Raw genomic sequence first — 19,344 nt, 5'->3', positions numbered from 1 at the left:
GGGGTGGGGTGGGGGACTTTGTCTTAGCATGAAATATCAATGCAACCCACACCCTAAATCCTGAAGTGAGGGTAAAGGTCTCGTGGGCCAACTTGGATCCCCTTGGCAGGCCAGGTTTGGCCCATCGCCCAGAGGTTCCCAACCACTGGTGCAGGTCTACAGTTCAAAACATCTCTGGCATCTCTTGCAGGAGTAGGCTTCAGGGTTCTTGAACTGTGGGCACGGAACAATGGTCACATTCCTATAGGGGTTGCCCCTGCTTCTAAAACTGAGGCTTGCATTCTGATTCCCCCAAGAGCTTCAATACGCCTCGAGTTGGCAGTACCTGAAAGTGCTTTGTCCAATCCTGTCCAAATATGCCTAAAGTGATGCACTCAGCAATTTCCCCCTCTCAAGCTTGAGTTAAAGGACTCAGTGCTTTTTAAGGCCATTTTTCCTGGGTGTTCCTTGTCAGCATTTCAGCCATCCGGCAACTGGGGACACCATTATTCAATCCCCCATTTAAAAGAAACCTGACTGGAACACACACACACACACGTGGTTCTAAGTGATTCACAACATTAGTCAACTGTTAATCAATTGAAAGGTTGTTCTCTTAGGGTGAAAATCATGGTTTTTAAAAGCAGAGATTAAATGTGGCCAACATATACAAAAAGAAAGAAAAAATAGCCACATGAACACACATCAGTCTCAGGGGCTGACTAGGTTGGTGAGATACTGTTGGATAGCTTTTGAGAAACACTTTAAAGACGATGACAGACTGAAAACTACAGTCCTGTTGTCATGCAAGGAAGAATTGTGGAGAGGAAGGGATAGAATCCCGCCATGCGCTGCAATTTGAGAACAAAGGACTTTCAAGTCTCCTGATAAAGCAAAGGTGGGGAAACCTGTGACCCTCCAAATGTTGCTAGACTCCAACTCCCACCATCCCTGATCACTGATCCTGCCATCTGGGCTGCTGGGAGTTGGAGTCCAACATCACCTGGAGGGCAACAGGTTCTACACCCCAAGAAAGCAGGTGATCTGCTGGACCATGGGTTGGATTGGTTCCCCTAAGGGATTTTTCTCGTAAGATAAAGGTGGGAAATCTGTGGCCATCCAGATGTTTGCTGGATTCCAACTGCCATCACCCCTGACAATTGCCTCTGTTAGCTGGGGCTGATGGGATTCGGAGTCCAGCATCACATTGAGGACCAGAGCTTCCACTTCCCTGAGAAAAGGGGTGGTCAGCTGGAACATAAACCAATGAGAATTAGAGTCCAGCAACACCAAACCAACCTCCCCCCGCCGACACCACATTCCCCCCATCTTACCATGGAGTGCCCTTGCTTACCTGCTGCCCGCCACCACACTCACACACGTGTGTGCATGCACATACATAAACACACACACCCCATACACATGTTCTTCCCAAAGTGATGCCAGAGGAACAGTAGAGTGCAACATTATTTTGGTTCCCAGGCGAGTGCGGCGCCAGCTTCCGGAAGTACATTGGCAGCTGCGGCAGAGGCAGTGGCCGCTGCAGTAGAGGCCACAGTGGAGGCAGAGGAGGTGGAAGCGGAGGCAGATGGAGCCGAAACGGGACATCCGTGATTGGCATCAGAAACCTGGGCAGCTTCTGTAAATCCAGGGTGTGCTACTCAAACGAGGGCAGTTGCGTGATATGGTGTATGTTGTCATCTGTCTGTCTCGGGAGACAAAGTAGGAGTGCACTTTCGTGGGTGAAGTCAAACTGTTGGAAGGTTACAGTACCTGCTGTGACTGTAGAGACCAATACGGGAGAGACATGTTTTGTTGCAGCCGGGGCAGATAAAGGTGTCTGGCTGTGCTGCTGCAGGTGCCAAAGAAGGCAGTGGCCTCTACTTCATTTGAATTTTTAAAGCAGAAATCAGATGGCCAACCTATTGGGGATGCCGTAGCAGCAGGTTCCCTATATTGGCTAGGGATTGGACCAGATGCCCTTTGAGGTTCCCACACAAACCTTTGGTTCTAGTTCAGATACATTTCCACCAAGTTCAGCTAGCCTTCCCAACCCCACCACGGCCACCTTACCCCGAAGTTAAAAAGAGAAAGAAGATTTTCCGCCTGTAACATTCTGCACTTGAAAATGCTCCATGTGTGCCAGAAACTCTGACAACTCACTAATCTGTCCTGAACACATCTTGTTTGGCAATTACATGGTAATGAACCCTTTCTCCTCCGTTCTTTCCATTCCTGAATGATTCATGCTCCGCTTTTCGGTTCTAAAAACGCCGATCTGATGCTTTCCCCCAAATTCCACAATAATGTATCTGTTAAGCCAGAAAAGAAAACTTGTGGAGATTTGCAGCTTTTCGAGTTCATCCAACCCCCACCCCCAACACAGCAGTTCCCGTGTGAGTTGTTTGGGATTGATTTAACAACTTCAAAATGAAAAAGGTACTCCTACTATCACAGGAGACAGATTATCATTGTAGTCAATGGGATAATTGCTAGGCCGCAAAATTAGGATTCCCATTGGAATTGATCACACACAAGGCCACACACTAAAGAATATACACGAAGCACTTTAAGCATGAAATGATTGGTGATTGTGTGCATTCCGTGGCTGGCAGCCAACATGCTGTTGTTAACACTTCGGTGGCTAACTTTATTGCTATGGTTGTTCCGTTGAGTTCCTTGTTAGGACTCAAAGTTACAAAAGGCCTCGAACCAGTGGATAGTGTTGTGCCAAGAACTCCTCCCACATTTATTTATCCTCTTACCATTCTCCATTAATTACTGGGGGGGTGGGGGTGGGGGGAATTACGTTCTAGAATTATCAAAAGGGAGAGAGAATTTTAGAGAATTTTTTCCAGGATCAGGTACAGGGTTTTGTCGGGGTGTTTTTGCTTCCTTTCAAACTGGCCAGGTGTCCTCCTTTTCAGTCCACAAATTATCACTGATGGACTGCACTCTGCACTTTCTGGGGGGAAAAACACAACCCTGGTATCCTCTCCTGGGCTTACATGCAAGCTCAGAATTGACTAATTTAGGAGCAGCAAAATAAGCAGGGCCTGGAATCTCTCCGAAGCAAGGTCAAGAAGCAAACATGAGGGTGTCCACGGGCCAGCTAGGTAGGCAGGGATTCAAAAGTCAGGGAGCTGGTGCAAAAGCATCCGTCTTGCACTCTGTGCCTGGAACGGAAGACTTTGGAACCGGAGACCCACCTTGAGGACACAGCTGCAGGCCATCTGGGTTGCCTCAGGGTTTGTAAGGAGTAGCTTACTATGAGTATGCCTTAACAGCTTCTGAAGAGTCCTTGTTCCTCAGGCAGATGATCTGGGGTCTGGCAGCCAACTGACCCCACCCCTTTATTGGATTCTTATCTCATTACACATGACAAAGCTATTTTTAGCCATCTCACCCCTTGCTTTTTCCTGTAAGACCAATTGCAGTCGTTAACAGTCGTCATCAGGGTTTCCACACCTATCAGCCAATTACCCATTCCCACCACCCTTCTGAGTAATACCCCTCCCCACCCTCTCACTAGATATAAGGGTCTGGTGACTTCTGTGTAAGTGTATCTGAAGAAGTGTGCATGCACACGAAAGCTCATACCAAGAACAAACTTAGTTGGTCTCTAAGGTGCTACTGGAAGGATTTATTTTTTATTTTTTATTTTGTTCCCACCCCTTTATGTGGTTGTGCTCTCTACGACTCGATGACCGTTCAGATACAACTTCTGAGGTCCCATCTGCACTATATATTTAAACAGTAATGGGTTCCCCCAAAGAACCCCTGGAGCTGCCATTCCTTAATTTCAATGGATTTACTCTATTCTACCTTGGACCACATCCACACCATACATTTAAAGCACTTAGATACCACTTTAAACAGACATGGCTTCCCCCAGAGGATGCTGGGAGCTGTAGTTTGCTTAGGGTGCTGAGAGTTGTTGGGGAGTCCCTATAGCCCTCACTGAGCTACAGTTCCCAAACTGGTTTAACAATCAATCCCTCTTCACAGGGAACTCTGGGAATTGTAGCTCTGTGAGGGGACTAGGGAAGTATCACTGTTTAAATATGAAGCTGCTTTAAATTGTATAGTATACTTGGGGCCTGATTCCATGATTGCTGTTATTTACTGAGCTGAATCCTAGAACAATAGGATCCAGAATGCAGCAGTCTGATTGGTCATCAGGAGCCACCCAATCCAGCTCCAGGTGGAAGTGAATCAGCGACCTGATTGGCCTGCAAGAGCAGCCAATCAGGCTCCTGGAGGAAGTGAATCCACAATTGCCATGGCTCCTAAAGGCCCCAGATCCCACTGCTCTTCCTTACGGTCCCTTGATGTGGGCTGTTCCTCTATCATGCTTACCTTGGGGCAGCGGTGCAAACTTGAATAAAATATGGGGGGGGGGCTCTCAATTAAGCCCGCTTAATCGGTTACATGACACGGTGCTTGCACACCACTTGAATGGCAATGCCCATCAACTTTGGGGAGGGCCCAACCCCCTCAAATATTTTATTGGGGGGGGATGAAACCCCCTCAGCCCCTAGAAGTTGGCTCCTATGCCTTGGGGAGCTCCAGGTGGTTTTCTGAAGAGGATTCCTCCAGTGGGGGGCATGACACCTGGTATGCAATCTGCTTTCCTGCAAGCTGTTGGTTTTCTTGAAAGCCTTTCTGAAGCTGTGCCTGACTGTCATGAGCACGTTGGTCGTGCTCATTTAGACAGCAAGGGCCGTTGGGTGCCAACTGTTTAGGGGACAATTTCCTGGCACAACATCCCAAGCGCCAGATGAAAATGTCAGTTGCCACACGCCCAGGGAACTTTGTTTTTTCCTTGGCAGCAAAATGTCTCTCATAATTGATTCTTTTCAACATCTGGTGTGCAGATCAACATGGGCGGCTGACAGTCCAAGAATGGAAGGGCGATTCATTTTCACTGCGACTTAATAAAATGAGCAAGTGAGGCGGGGGACGCGGGGTGTCAGAAACACTTTAAAAAATAGTTATTCCTCCACTCATCTTAACGGGAAAGGAAGCCGTTGGGTGCAGTATGGATTATTACTTAGCCAAAGGACTTGTCTTTCAGCATCACAGGGAAGATAATTAAATGTGTAGATAATAAGCCCAATTTCCAGACCTAGGAACTCATAAAGGATGCCAGGTTCTCTCTCCCCCATTGATATCCGTGCTCAGAATGTGTCGTCCTATTGCTCATTTTGTGAACAGAAACCCAGCAGAACAAATGTCTCATTGCATGGGTCAATGGGCCTGCAGGACATTTACGCAGCACTGTTCATGAGGCACTGTTGCACATGCTTTCCCTTTTAACAGTCTTGGCACAAACTTCTTTCTGCAGTGCATTCTGGGAAACTAAAGACCCATGCATCTTGGTGGCTGTCCAAGGAGACGCATTTTCCACAATGTGCTCCTTCTGGGGTAGTTTGTCCTTCTTTGGTCCTCACCCTGCACTCAGCTCTCACCTGGCGCTCCTAGAAGCTGCCAGCATGCGACAGTGGCCACACCCTGGGAACGGCTTCAGCTGGACAACTAAACCAGGTGAGGGTAGCCGATGGGTCTCAAACCCTCAGTGAGTTAGGGGACTTCCCTTGCATGTGAAGACAGGCTTCAATGGGTTGAGCAGAAGAGACCAAGAGTGGGTCCAATGGTCAGGAAGGCAGTTTCTACACGTGCTGCAGAGGAAGTGAGGGGCAGGTGGAGCTCGTTCACCTGGAAGGTAGCCCATCTAGGAGAAGGAAAACTCTGATCCTCAACCTTCACTGAGATACCTTTGGGAGAAGAAAAGGCTCCGAAGTAAACCATACACTAACCCGGAGTGGAGTCCCAAGGCGGTTGGCTGGCACCTTGTACCCCTCCTTCCAGCAACTCCTGCAGCCAAGCTGGTGCCAAACATATTGCTCTGCTTTCCTCTGGACCTCATCAGTGAGGCCGAGAGGGGAGTCTTGACATCTGGGCAGCCCAGGACCTCCAGACACATTGTTTAGGCTTGAGCCCTGGAGAGGTCAATTCATTGCTGCTAATGCAGCAGTTTGACTTCACCTCCGGAAGCTCACTCCATTGTCTCTCGAGACAGATGGATACCAACAATTAATTCAGTGGAAGCTGGTCCATAAGGACAAAGCAGGCTCTGCCCCACCAAACTCTGCTGATTTCTTACTTATGACTAACTGGGGGGGGGGGTTAGTTCTACCTGTACCTGGCTCTGGCTCCACCTACTGTTGGTCTCCCTGCCTTCCTCCACACCAGTCCCAATGGACACTGCTCTCTACTGTATAGGAACCTGCAAACTTGCCTTTAAGACAGAGGCAGCAAACCCAAGGCCCTCCTTGCCCCACACTCAAAAATTCTGTTATTATTTACTTAAACTCTTTGTGGCGCCTCAATTTTGTTTTGCAGATGTTGCCACTGAAAGAGAATGTGGCAATCCCATTCTAAATTTGCTTGATGCAAAATCGACCGACCAATGAGGGATGCAGTTCATTCCTCTGCTGTTCTCTAAGACAGGTTGCCATTCTTACCAAATCCATTTTGTCTTCCCTCGGAATTCCTCAGGTGTTGTGCCTGAGGGTGAATAGCAAGAGTCACTTTGAATTTTGCTTGAGGCAAAAGCAGAGCAGTAGACAACTGGCAGTAGACCAGGTTACCAGTCCTTCTTGTTTAACAATAGGGACAACAAAAGCTTTTCCTTTCCTCCTCCACCCACCCTGGCCTCCAAATTCCAGGCCCAATTCAAGGTATTACGACAAGCATAAAAGGTAAAGGTAAAGGGACCCCTGACTGTTAGGTCCAGTCGTGGACGACTCTGGGGTTGCGGTGCTCATCTCACTTTATTGGCCAAGGGTGCCAACGTGCAGCTTCCGGGTCATGTGGCCAGCATGACTTAGCCGCTTCTGGCGAACCAGAGCAGAGCATGGAAATGCCGTTTACCTTCCCGCCAGAGCGGTATCTATTTATCTACTTGCACTTTTTGGCGTGCTTTCGAACTGCTAGGTTGGCAGGAGCAGGGACCAAGCAACGGGAGCTCACCCCGTTGCAGGGATTCGAACCGCCGACCTTCTGATCGGCAAGCCCTAGGCTCAGTGGTTTAACCCACAGCGCCACCTGTGTCCTGACAAGCATATAAAGCCCTAAACAGCTTGGGGTCTCCCAAGTAACTAAAAGAGTGCCTTTCCCAGCATCCACCATCTCAAACTCTGATCAGCAGGTGTGGCCTTCTTGGTGGTGTCACTGCTAGAAGCTCCCTGGTTTGCATTGATCCATAACAAGGCCTTTTCAGTGGCAGTTCCCCATTTGTGGAATACCCTCCTTAGTGAAGTGTGTCTGCCTCCACCATTATTAACTTCCAGGAGGAATTTGGAAACATTCCTGTTTGCCCAGGCATTTGATAGTTGAAAGACATCGTTTCTGGCAACCCTGAGATCAATGAATGAGAGAATGTTTTAAACTGTTTTTAGAAGACTTTGTTTAAAGGGAAAAAAAGTTTTATTCTGGATATATTCGCTGCCCTAAGCTCGTTTGGGAGAAAGAGTGGAATCTAAATTGAAAGAGGAGGATGGAAAAGAAGAAGAGGGAGAGCCAGAGGGATAGGGAGATTAGTTACCGTATATACCCGAGTATAAGCCGACCCAAATATAAACCGAGGCACCTAATTTTCCTACAAAAACCTGGGAAAGCTTATTGACTCAAGTATAAGCCGGTTCACCTTTGCCGCTGTGGAGGAGGAGGAGGAACGAGCAGCCCGAAAGCAGCCCTTTGGGCTGCTCCTTCCTCTTCCTCCTTTGCCAAGTTTGCATTTATGCAAGCAGTTCAGGAATGGAACAAGCTGCCTGGGGAGAGTAAAGAACCGCCATTCTTGTACGCTTCTTAAGGAATGGTTAACTGGGGAGAGCGGGTGGCGGCACGAGCAGAGAGAAATGGCTTCTTTCTCGCTGCCCCCCACCGCCCGCATCACTCAAGTATAAACCGAGGGCAGCTTTTTCAGCACAAAAAATGTGCTGAAAAACTAGGCTTATACTCAAGTATATACAGTACCTATAGTAACTGTGCATTTATATATGAAGGCTATTCCAGAGTATGGTTCACAGGATGCAACAGGTAAATGGTTCCACCCTCCAAAACATCTGGTTCTACCACCACTCAGCCACTATTCTGCATCTGTTACCATCATCATCTCCCCTGATTTCCCTTTAGAGGCTGTAGAGAAGAAGGGTTGAGTTTGCAGCTTATGTGTTGAAGACCGGAGGCTAAACGTTGCTTGCAAGGGATTAGTGGCCTAAAATGTACCGGTATGTCTTTCAAATGTTGCGATGGAAAGCTCCCACAGGCTCGTAGGCGAGCTTGGTTCCTCAAAGCTACCCTGTTTCTCCTAAAATAAGACATAGCCATAAAATAAGCCATAGCAGGATTTCTATGCATTTGCGAAATATAAGCCGTTCCCCAAAAATAAGCCATACCCCGAAAATAAGCCATAGTGACGTGGTACCTCCCATTAAAACAGCCTGGAGAGGCGTGGCTATGCAGCGTACCGATGTGACACGGTTAAAATAAGACATCCCCTGAAAATAAGCCATACTGTGTTTTGTTGAGCGAAAAAAAATATAAGACGGTGTCTTATTTTAGGAGAAACACGGTAGTTGGGCGTGGGGCAGAATTGGTGAAGCAAAGGAGAATCCTCTTGTAATGGGGGAAAGAGGACAGCAATCTCACCGAGGACAGGTGGACAGTCTGAAAAGTGATTTAAGGTTCGCCTTGGCCTGTGTGATGGGTGGATATTAGGGTTCCAATAAATAAACAAAAATAGACCCAATAAGTCTGTTCACAACTGCTCTACATCACGCCTGTTTATCAACACAACTGTGTCATATTCATACTTTACATTTCTAGGTGTCCAAACTCTTATGAGAAGACTCCAGTTTGCAGTCCAGGCTTCTTCTTTAAGTTTATGTTATGTAAGACGCAGCGTTCCCCCGGCAATAGCAGCAACAGGATAGAACCAACTGAAACGATATTACCCATCTTCACCATGAGAATGAAACCCTCAGCGACCCAGATTGTATCCAAGCAACCAGGAACTTTGCCAGTATGATGAACAAGACTTGCTACAACATTTCCCCCTTATTCTTTTTTGGAGGACTGTTTTCATAAAAAGGCTAACGCACAGGGGAAACCATTATTGAAAGAAGAAGAAGAATATTTATCTTTCTGCTGCTGTTGTCTAGAGTTGGAATGGCCAACCTTTTGGAAGAAACACAACCATAATCCTTCTCCTCATCTGACCCTTAACCTTTTACTTGTCAATTTAACCATATTGAGCCTTTATATAATAGTACAGCAAATTTATTGAAAACTTTGATTGCCCTATGTCTGTGAGAGAGCGTTTCATAGCTTAACTATATGCTGCATGATGAAGGACTTTCTTCTGTCTGTCCTGAATCTCTCAACATTCAGTTTCAGCAGGTTGTGAGAGGCTGGTACAGACCAACACCATGCTAATCAGACTCAGCAGAAGACACACACTTATTTAATTCAGCTCTTTATTCAGAACCATGAAGACTAGCATTTACTTCATCTTTGGGAGAAGGTTCATAACTCAGCAACTGAGTACATGCTTTGCATGCAAAAGGCCCCAGGCTGAATCCCTGGCAACTCCACTAAACACCAAAGCAATGTATAATTTGCTGCATTTGTGGGATGAAGTGGGAGTCGGAATTCAGGCAACGTGCAGGACTTGCACATCTCTAGACTGAATGCACTGAATTCTGGGAGGGTACCTGCCAAATCTCTTCTGAGAAAGGATTTCACAGCATGGATCTGCTGGCACTAAATGCTCACCTTCTAGTTGAAGGTAAGTCTTCTGAAATGCAGGGGACTGGGGGGGGGGGGACAACTAGCAGCACTCCTCCAGATGATCCCAGTGACTGAGCTGGGATTTAAGGGCTCAGGTGGTCCTGAAGGTATCCTGACCCCAAGTTGTTTAGGACTTTGTATAGTACCGGTAATACAAGAACCTTGAACCTAGCTCAGTAGCAGATGGGCAACCCGTGTAGGAATAAGGCTGATGGACATTTTCTAGAGCTTCCAGTGTCTATGAAAGATTACAGAGCCACCCAGAGCTTATCGCGCAAGAGCAGAAGATGTGATGTTCTCCCAATTGCTTTTCTCTCACCCTCTCTCTTGTCCCTTTTGCTGGAGATAAGCTACACTCCACAGAACATGATGTGATTTACAGCTACAAAATAAACTACCCTCATTGTCACCATCTGATATAAGGAGCCAATTTCCAACTCAGTTAATGTGAGCATTTGGCAGGCTGCCAATGGGAGGAGGATCTTGGATTGAAGCCAAAATTAGCCCTACTCAGAGTAGACACATTGAAAATAATGGACATGATGAACTCAGGCCCATTATTTTAATGGGTTTACTGTAGTCTACCTTAGACCACATTCACACCATACATTTAAAGCACTAAGATACCACTTTAAACAGCCACGGTTCCCCCCAGAGGATTCTGGGAACTGTAGTTTGCTTAGGGTGCTGAGAGTTGTTAGGAGATCACTATAGCCTTCACTGAGCTACAATTCCCAAATTGGTTTAACAATCAATCCTTCCGCTCAGGGAACTCTGAGTAGTAGTAATAATAATAATAATAATAATAATAATAATCAGCGGCAGCAACACTTTGAATTGTGCGTAGACACATAATGGGAGCCAATGTAGGTCTTTCAGGACGGGTGTTATGTGGTCCCAGTGGCCACTCCTAGTCACCAGTCTAGGTGCCGCATTCTGGATTAGTTGTAGCTTCCGAGTCACCTTCAAAGATAGCCCCGCATACAGCGCATTGCAGTAGTCCAAGCAGGAGATAACCAGCACATGTACCACTCTGGTGAGAGTGCCCAGGCAGGTAGGGTCTCAGCCGGCAAACCAGATGGAGCTGGTAGACAGCTGCTCTGGAGACAGAATTGACCTGTGCCTCCATGGACAGCTGTGAGTCCAGAATGACTCCCATGTTGCACACCTGGTCCTTCAGGGGCACAGTTACCCCATTCAGGACCATGGCGTCCCCCACACCTGCCCACTCTCTGTCCCCCAGAAACAATACTTCTGCCCTGTCAGGATTCAACCTCAATTTGTTAGCTGTCATCCATCCTCCAACCACCTCCAGACCCTCTCATGGGACATTTGCTACCGTCACTGGTTCTGATTTAGACGAGAGGTAGAGTTGGGGACATCTCTTAACAACTCCCAGCATCTTCATCAAACTACAGCTCCCAGCGTGGTCATCTGCCTCTGAATGCAAGTTGCTGAGAATCACAATTGGGAAGAGTGCTGTTGCACTCAGGTCCTGCTTGCAGGCTTCCAACAGGCACCTGGCTGGCCAGGGTGAGACCAGAGTTCTGGACTGGGGGGCATCTGGCCTGATCCAGCAGGGCTCTTCTCATGGTGCAGTGACATTCTGTTCCTGCTCTGGTGGGATGCAGCCCAGGCTCCATGCCTGCTGTGCTAACAAACACTCCAGGTTGGCAAACATGAGGAAAGATATGCAAACACAAGATGTTGCTCCTCACCAGGGCTGTCTCGCTCAGCTTCTCATTGCCTAAGGCTACCGACTCAAGCAGGCTTGCGAGCAGAAGGAACCGAGCCATATCTAGGAAGCAGCAATTTGTCGAGAAACACTAGAACTAATTGAGAAGGGAAGCCTTATTCAGGTGCAGCAAACTTCAGGCCTGGAGGCCAGTGGGAGCCCCTAGAGTGAATGGGGGCACTGCACAGCCAACCCTGGCCTGTTCTCAGCCAGTCCCCATCTGCTCGTCTTGTTGCCTAGCAACTGGTCCAAGGGGTAGCACCGGCTATTACCTTCCTTATTCCTTAGACCCAAAGTTGTCTTTATAGAACTCAACAGGAAGGAGGATGGAGATAAAATTAGTTGATTGTCTGACATTGGCTTTTGCTCCACCTACTGTTGGCCTCCTGGCTGGAGGCTGGATGTGGCCCTCCAAGCCCCTAGTTCTTGAGACCAGCTCCTGCTGCACACCCTCTCCCCAGTCCATCCACACCACCCCCCAACTGCATCCACCTTGCTTTGCACCATCTTTGACTCTATTTGCTTAGCTGGGATGTTTCCTTGAACTTAGATAATGCCTCTCATTTGCCTGAATGGGAACTTTCAGCCTAGACTACCTCTCAAGGTTGTTGTGAGAATGCCAGGGAGAGTCATGTTATGCCACCTCGAGCTCCTTCAGGAAAAGGAGGGATACTTTATTTGATAATGAATTAATTAGCTGGTGTGGCAAATAAATCCTGTGTGTTATCATTCCTCCCCAAGGACGTGCTCTATGGGGAGCTGGCTTCAGGCACCACACCCATTGGCAGACCAACTCTGCGTTACAAAGATGTCTGCAAACATGACATGAAGGCTGGCAACACCAACCCTGCTTTGTGGGAATCCCTTGCAGATGACCGCAGTGCCTGGAGACAGGCAGTCAGGTTCTGCATCCACAGAGGCATGGGAAGGTCAGGTGGTACCCGGTGCGGAATTTTTTTTGTCACCCCCCCCATTGATTCCCCCCCCTGCAAAAATGGTTTTACGTTATTTCGTATTTTCTTACAAAGGAATAATAACAAGTAATAATAATAATAAAACTTATTTATATCCCGCCCTCCCCGGCTGAAGTCGGGCTCAGGGTGGCTAACATCAGATACATAACATTGGTATAAAATCAAACAATAATTAAATTACCTCCTAAAACATCTCAAAATCAAATTAAAGTCTATCTAATTAGATGGCTTTCCACAGGGTTAGGGTTGGGAACAGTAAGTGCTCCACTGAACTGAAATTTCAGCCTTCACGACATAGGAAAACAGCTATTTTGGTGGAGGAGGGTCAAGATATTAACCGATATGCATGAAATTTCACATATAGCTATATAATCCCTAGTATAGTAAGATAAGACCTTTGGAGCAGGCATTTTTTAAAAAAAGTTTTTTATGAACTGCCCTAGTACGGCAGTAATTGTTCCTTGATAATTTGTCACCCCCTCCATTATGGAACATGGGGCGATACGCCCCCCTTGCTATGCCCCTGTGCACCCATAACAGTGATCAGAGGAGGAATGAATGCTGGGTCTGGGAGGAGCACAGTTAGAAGAAATGCCATGGTGCATCTGCAGCAGCACAACCAGATGCCTTCATCTGCCCCGGCTGCAACAAAACATGTCTTTCCTGTGTCAGTGTCTACAGCCACAGCAGACGCTGCAACCTTCCAGCAGTTTAAATTCACTCCCAGAAGTGCACTCATCTCCATTGTCTCCCAAGACAGATGGATGCCAACAACAGCAGCAAAATCATTCCTCTTCCTCCCCAATGAGGTCACCCCATTGGTTTCATTGAATTCTGGGGCTGTCTGACTTTTAAAAGAGATGATCCCAGCTCAAAGATCCTTAACAGAGCTATTGCCATCAGATGGGTCTGTGGGAATACGTTTGGGAAATATGTTTTATTTAGGATTATTTATGCTTATGTTTACTGTGTCCTTCCACTCTGGAAGGGAAAGTGAAAGCAAGATCCAGCAGGCGATTTACTGCTGAGATCCTTCCGCAGAGTTCATTGGCTCCAGTGTTTAAACTTGGTAATGGTCAGTTAATCTGCTTCCCACCCAAATTAGGGCAGCAACAGTGTTGTGATTGGTTTGTGTATCGATTATGACGTTGGTTGTTCATTCAATAAAAGCTGTCGCTCCCCGTTTGTGGTGTGGAGAACGCACGGAAAGCCCAGAGAGAATGTTGCGTGACAAGCCTAGGCAAAGAGAAAGAGAAACCATCCAGCCACGCAGGCCAGCTAAAGCCGTTACCCTCCAGATTGCAGTCTTCTTAGTTTTATTTCTGATTTTGCTTTAAAAACCTTTTATTTGGCCGCTCAGTTTTTGGCCACCTTTAGCTTTATTTTCCTCTTCGGAGTTTTTTGGACCAGACAGACGCTCGCAATCATTTTCTACGAGGCAACCTTCATCGAACTCACAGAACTCAAGTCCTTCAGGTTACAGCCAGCGGTTCTTCTTTATTCACGGCACGGTGTGAGCAGGCTCCGGAATTACCGTCCGTCCCGTCCGCAGGCTGCCTTCCCTTGCAAACTGGCATCCCGTGTGAGGTTGATTTCGTCCTGCACACGGGAGGCGCCAGCAAAGCTATCCCCATAACAGATGCCCTCTCTGAGGCGCTGGTTACTCCTACATGGGTCCATCACAGCATCAGGGCTTACTGGGACTTACTCTGAATTGTAACCAAGCCCAACTCCGGCAATGACGCAAGTTTTCTAGTTGTGTCAAGAGGACCAGAGACATTTTAAAAGGAACACTGAAGAATAGCAGTAGATTTTCTGGTTTGGGAGTCCAGAAACTTTGAGCCAAAGCCAACATCAAAGAGAGAAGCCAGGCTCTCCCGTATCATATATTAGCTTGGAACAAAGGAAGTACAAAGCCTCTACCTGACATTAGCTCTGGTTCTGCCTCCTGTTTGGGCTCCCTGCCTTCTACCCTACCAGTCCCAATGGGCATCATGGAATCACAGGGTTGGGACCATGAGGATCATCTACTAGTCCACCCCCTGCAAGGCCCAACATGGGCCTCGAACCCATGACCCTAAGATTAGAAGTCCCATGCCCTACTGACTGAGCTACGCCTCATATTAGTGGGTGAACAACCCAACACTGGGTGAATTCTGCTTCATAGCATCAGTCACCACAACTTGAGTCCTGCCCCCATGTAGAACTGAGATGGACCAGACGTCAATGGGTCTGTCCATCCTTACTTCAGAGTAATAAATACCAGGGGAACAAACTGCAGGCACCCTACTTATGGAAGCATCCAGCTGACTATAACAGGATGTTGGTCTGATCCCATGGACTCTTTTTCACATGTACATATGGGACAGGGGCTAAAATGGAACTCCACTTTGTGCCCACCAAGACCTTTGAATTTACTTCTTTTATTAAAAACACCACAAGACTGTGATGGAAGACTAGCAAATGCTAAGGTCTGGGAAGTGGAGAGAATTCAGGCCCTCCCCACCAATGGTTCACTTTGTTTGGTTTTACAAATAAAGTTTCCAGCATGAGCCAGCTAATTAATTTAAATGAAAATGCCACAGATAATTGTAGCCTATCACCGCTGTGTGGATGCATGGAGATTCCAGTAACACAATGGAATGCAACAGCTCCAGAGGAGTGATTATCATGTACTGGGCCCATAATCCCTATAAAGGGGGGGGGGGTTGAAATCACACAATAGACTCTAATGGTTTCCAAGGAGCTGTTACTAGACATCAGGTAAATAAAATACCTTATTGAAATGTAGTTTATGCATTGAGACCTTTCTACTGCAGATGCAAATTAGCAGGTCCAGTTGCCTTTAACAAACATTATGGATTCATAAGGCTGAACCCAAAGACTGCTGCTTTTCAGAAGCACTTTTGGTTTTGTCTGTAAATACCCACAATCTTTTCCTCCAAAAATGTCACCTATTCACACCATTTTCTCTTCCCCTTTCTCTCAGATGGGCTTGGTTTCCTCACTTGGCTAAATCTGATTGCCTATGTATCATTGTGATGTCATCCCGTTCAGCTGTGCGATTGCTGATTGGCTGGGATCATCCATGGAAGAGGGAGATGCAAATACCAGGAGGCAAAGAATGATGCCAAATGAAAAATAGATGACAATAAACGGGACTGGGAAAGGTGAGCATTCTAACAACCAAAGCATTTTTCAGGAAATATTTCTCTCCTTCCCCAATTCCCACATCTATAGAAACAGAATGAAACATGAAACAGAATAATATAACAAAGGAGGAGGTAGATTCTTACCATCGCAAGTGGAACAATTCCTGCAAAAGTCGCTTGGCTGACAAAGATCTCGGAGACCACCAGCTCGCTCACAGACTCATCTCGGGGGTATTCCACCTGCCAGGTGATTTGCTGGGCCCCCACCAGGCCACTACTGTTGTCTATCTCAAAATCCATCTGAAAGATCTCGTAAGAAGAGACATTCGCCCTGAAAAATTAAAAGGCGGTGTTACTGAGAATTTGAAATTGGATCATTTTTTTTAAACATATTACATAAGTGTTTCATATTTGGACAGAAAAAAAGACTGAGATTCCTTAAATCGTTGCAGGGGGCCCCTTTGGCAATCGTATTAGAGCAGGGGTCGGCAAACTAAGGTCCGCGGGCCAGATCAGGTCCAATTGCCTTCAGGATCCAGTCTGTGGACTGTCCGTGGATCGGTGTGGGGATTCTGTTCGTTCGGGCTGCGCCATTTTCCCCCTGCACCATTCCATCCCCCACCCTCTCCCTCACACACACCGCAGCAGTGCCTCCTCCCTCCCTCCTCCTGGCTTCTCCCTGCCCTGCCTAGAGGAGGAAGGGGGCTCGGCTGAGCTGGCTGAGCGCTATTTTAAGCAGCCCCTCTCCAGAGCCAGCCCTTTTGTGCCACTCATCTTCCCACCACCACCACCCTGGTGCTCCTGTGGGCCAGAGGGCAGAGCAGAAAAGCTCACTCTGCCTACCCACGAGAAGTAGCAGTGGCGGTGGTTGTGGCAGCAGTGGCAGCCCCTGGGAAGGTAAGTGCAGCTGCTGGGGGGTGGGAGTGGGGAGGAGGACTATTTGCCCCCCTCGCCTCTTTTTCCAGCTCCCCCCCCCCCGTGCCACTTCTCTGGCCCGCCACAAGGTCTGAGGGACTGTGGAGCAGCCTGTGGCTAAAAAAAAATTGTTGACCCCTGTATTAGAGGGCTTAGATATGCTTGTTGTTGTCAGACCACCTGAATCAGCCAACATGCCCCCTTCTCAGGAGAGTACACCTTCAAATGTTCTAATTGTTCCTATTTATCGGAGTGAGACAACAAGCTTTCTCCTAGGAGAACTCACAGGCAAATTTGGAGGGGGTCAAAAGGAGAATGACATTACTCACCCCTTTCACTGCAGCCACCTGTTTTTCACAGTGGGAGCTCCTTGCAACCACCAGTTCTGGCCACCATCCCTACCCCAACCAAGCTTTCTCTGTGCAACATTACACAATGATGCACCACAGTCTCCCTAAAAAAAAAAAAAACCCATCATCCCTGACAATTGCCCAGAGAGAGGCTGGGGCTGATAGGAGCTGGAAATCCAACCATATTTGGATGGCCACACGTTCCCTGTCACTGTCCAACGCCGATAAACTGGCCACATTACGCCCAGTGATAATGCCCAAGGTAGAATTCTGAGCACCAGAATCCCTAGGAAACACAGTTTTCCAGAGCTCCTGAGGCTTTGGAAGGTATGGTATGACAGTATAACTAAAAAACAATACTGGGTAATTAATACCTCCTTATCATAACCTTGGGGTCTTAAATTTCAGTGGTGCCCCTGCAGTGTCTCTGAGGCTCTGTGCCGAGTTGCACAGAAGAGCCACAGGCTGTGCTCCAGTAGTTTAACCTATGCACCCTTGAGTAATCTTTGCAAGAGTCAGCATCCATTGTGTTGTTTACTCATTCAGTCATGTCCGACTCTTCGTGACCCCATGGACCAGAGCACACCAGGCACTCCTGTCTTCCACTGCCTCCCACAGTTTGGTCAAACTCATGTTGGAAGCTTCGAGAACACTGTCCAACCATCTCATCCTCTGTCGTCCCCTTCTCCTTGCGCCCTCCATTTTTCCCAACACCAGGGTCTTTTCCAGGGAGTCTTCTCTTCTCCTGAGGTGGCCAAAGTACTGGAGCCTCAGCTTCAGTATCTGTCCTTCCAGTGAGCACTCAGGGCTGATTTCCTTCAGAATGGTTAATTTGATCTTCTTGCAGTCCATGGGACTATCAAGAGTCTCTTCCAGCACCATAATTCAAAACCATCCATTCTTCTTTATGGTCCAGCTCTCACTTCCATACATCACTACTGGGAAAACCATAGCTTTAACTATACGGACCTTTGTCAGCAAGGTGATGTCTCTGCTTTTTAAGATGCTGTCTAGGTTTGTTGGCATCCATGCCAGTGTTACATATCTTTCTCCAAACTGGATTCTTGGAGTCCACCAGGGATGATGGGAGTTAGTGTCTAACAACCCCTGGGGGAGGCTGGAACAGCTAGAGTGTGTAATAGGCAGGAAACTGTGATCCTCTAAGTGCTGTTGGACCACAACTCCCATCATCCCCAGCCAGCATAGCCAATGGTCAAGGATGATGGGAACTAGGGTCCAGCAAAATCTGGAGGGCGCCACCTTATCTTTCCCTACCATAGGATACTAAAGGGAGTAGGATGGGACGAAGTTCTAGAAGGAAAGCTTTTTGTATAATCCTGATGCTGGGGCAGGTCTGACTCTAGATGAGCAAAAGGGTGAAGGCTGCACACTTCCAATGAAGGCAGCTTTAAATTTAAGGACTGGTGATGCCCTTCTTTCCTTTCCCCTGCAGACAATTTGCATACAGCAAGCAGGGAAGGCATTTGCAAAAAAAGGGGGGGGGGAACCAACACAAGGTGCTTGTGTCGTCTTAATCTACTTTTTTTAGTGGCGCTGCAGAAACAGCTGTACTCACCTGTCAGAGCAGTTCTGTTCTAATTAGGTTTCATGTCTGAGACTACTATATATGTGTGTATATATATATATATATATATATATATATATATATATATATATATCCATCCCCCAGAGAAAACTTCTTACAAAGTGAGCTTACCAGCCACTGAAAATGCTTTACACGTTGGCCGTCATTGAGCCCTGTGAACAGATTGTGACACTTCTGCCACTCTTTGAACGTTTGATTTTATCCCTCTATCTCACAGACAGATCATTTGGCCCAAGCCTGGCAGTATCTGGAACACAGAATCCCCCACGGAGAATGCTGCAATCAACCTGTGGCCCTTGTTCCGTGCCTCTTCCCAGGTCGTAGTTATAATGAGCCACAGCACGAAAACTTTCCAAAGTGAATTAATTTTATTTTATTTCACCTCTCGCGTGGCCCACAGCCCTTTTGCCGTCCCGGGAGTCTTTGTTCTAACACTCACCCCATTGACCCCGAGCCTTTCCTAGAGTACGAAGACTGATCGGTACTTCCTTCCCTGGCACGAAAGGTTATTAACTGTCAGTTCCAAGTTGTGTCTGTCATCAGCACATTCAGGAACTCAGCAAAATCCCCAAGTTTGCAAGGGACCTTCAGGAAAGGCTGGGGGAACTTGTCCAACTCACAGAGTAATAGAACTGTAGAGTTGGAAGGGACCCCAATGGTCATCTAGTCCAACCCCATGCAATGCAGGAATCTCAACACGTGGTTCCCCCATCCAGTTTTGAAACCAGACCAGGCCCTGCTTAGCTTTGCAAATGGCCTTGCAGTTCCATTGCAGCAC

At 47.4% G+C, this 19,344-nt stretch overlaps 1 protein-coding gene across 1 annotated transcript in view; it reads right to left on the bottom strand.

Annotated features, from left to right (window-relative positions):
* LOC117061831 (transmembrane protein 132B-like) overlaps positions 1–19,344 on the bottom strand; it is a 349,705-nt gene that overhangs the window by 94,067 nt on the left and 236,294 nt on the right. Inside the window, 1 exon segment of the mRNA XM_033174812.1 lies at positions 15,840–16,026. Coding sequence (XP_033030703.1) covers positions 15,840–16,026 — 187 coding nt within the window.

The sequence above is a fragment of the Lacerta agilis genome, chromosome 17, assembly GCF_009819535.1.
Source record: "Lacerta agilis isolate rLacAgi1 chromosome 17, rLacAgi1.pri, whole genome shotgun sequence".
In the NCBI taxonomy this organism is placed as follows: domain Eukaryota; kingdom Metazoa; phylum Chordata; class Lepidosauria; order Squamata; family Lacertidae; genus Lacerta; species Lacerta agilis.
The sequence above is the reverse complement of the archived record's forward strand: the minus strand, read 5'-3'. Positions and strand labels throughout refer to the sequence as shown.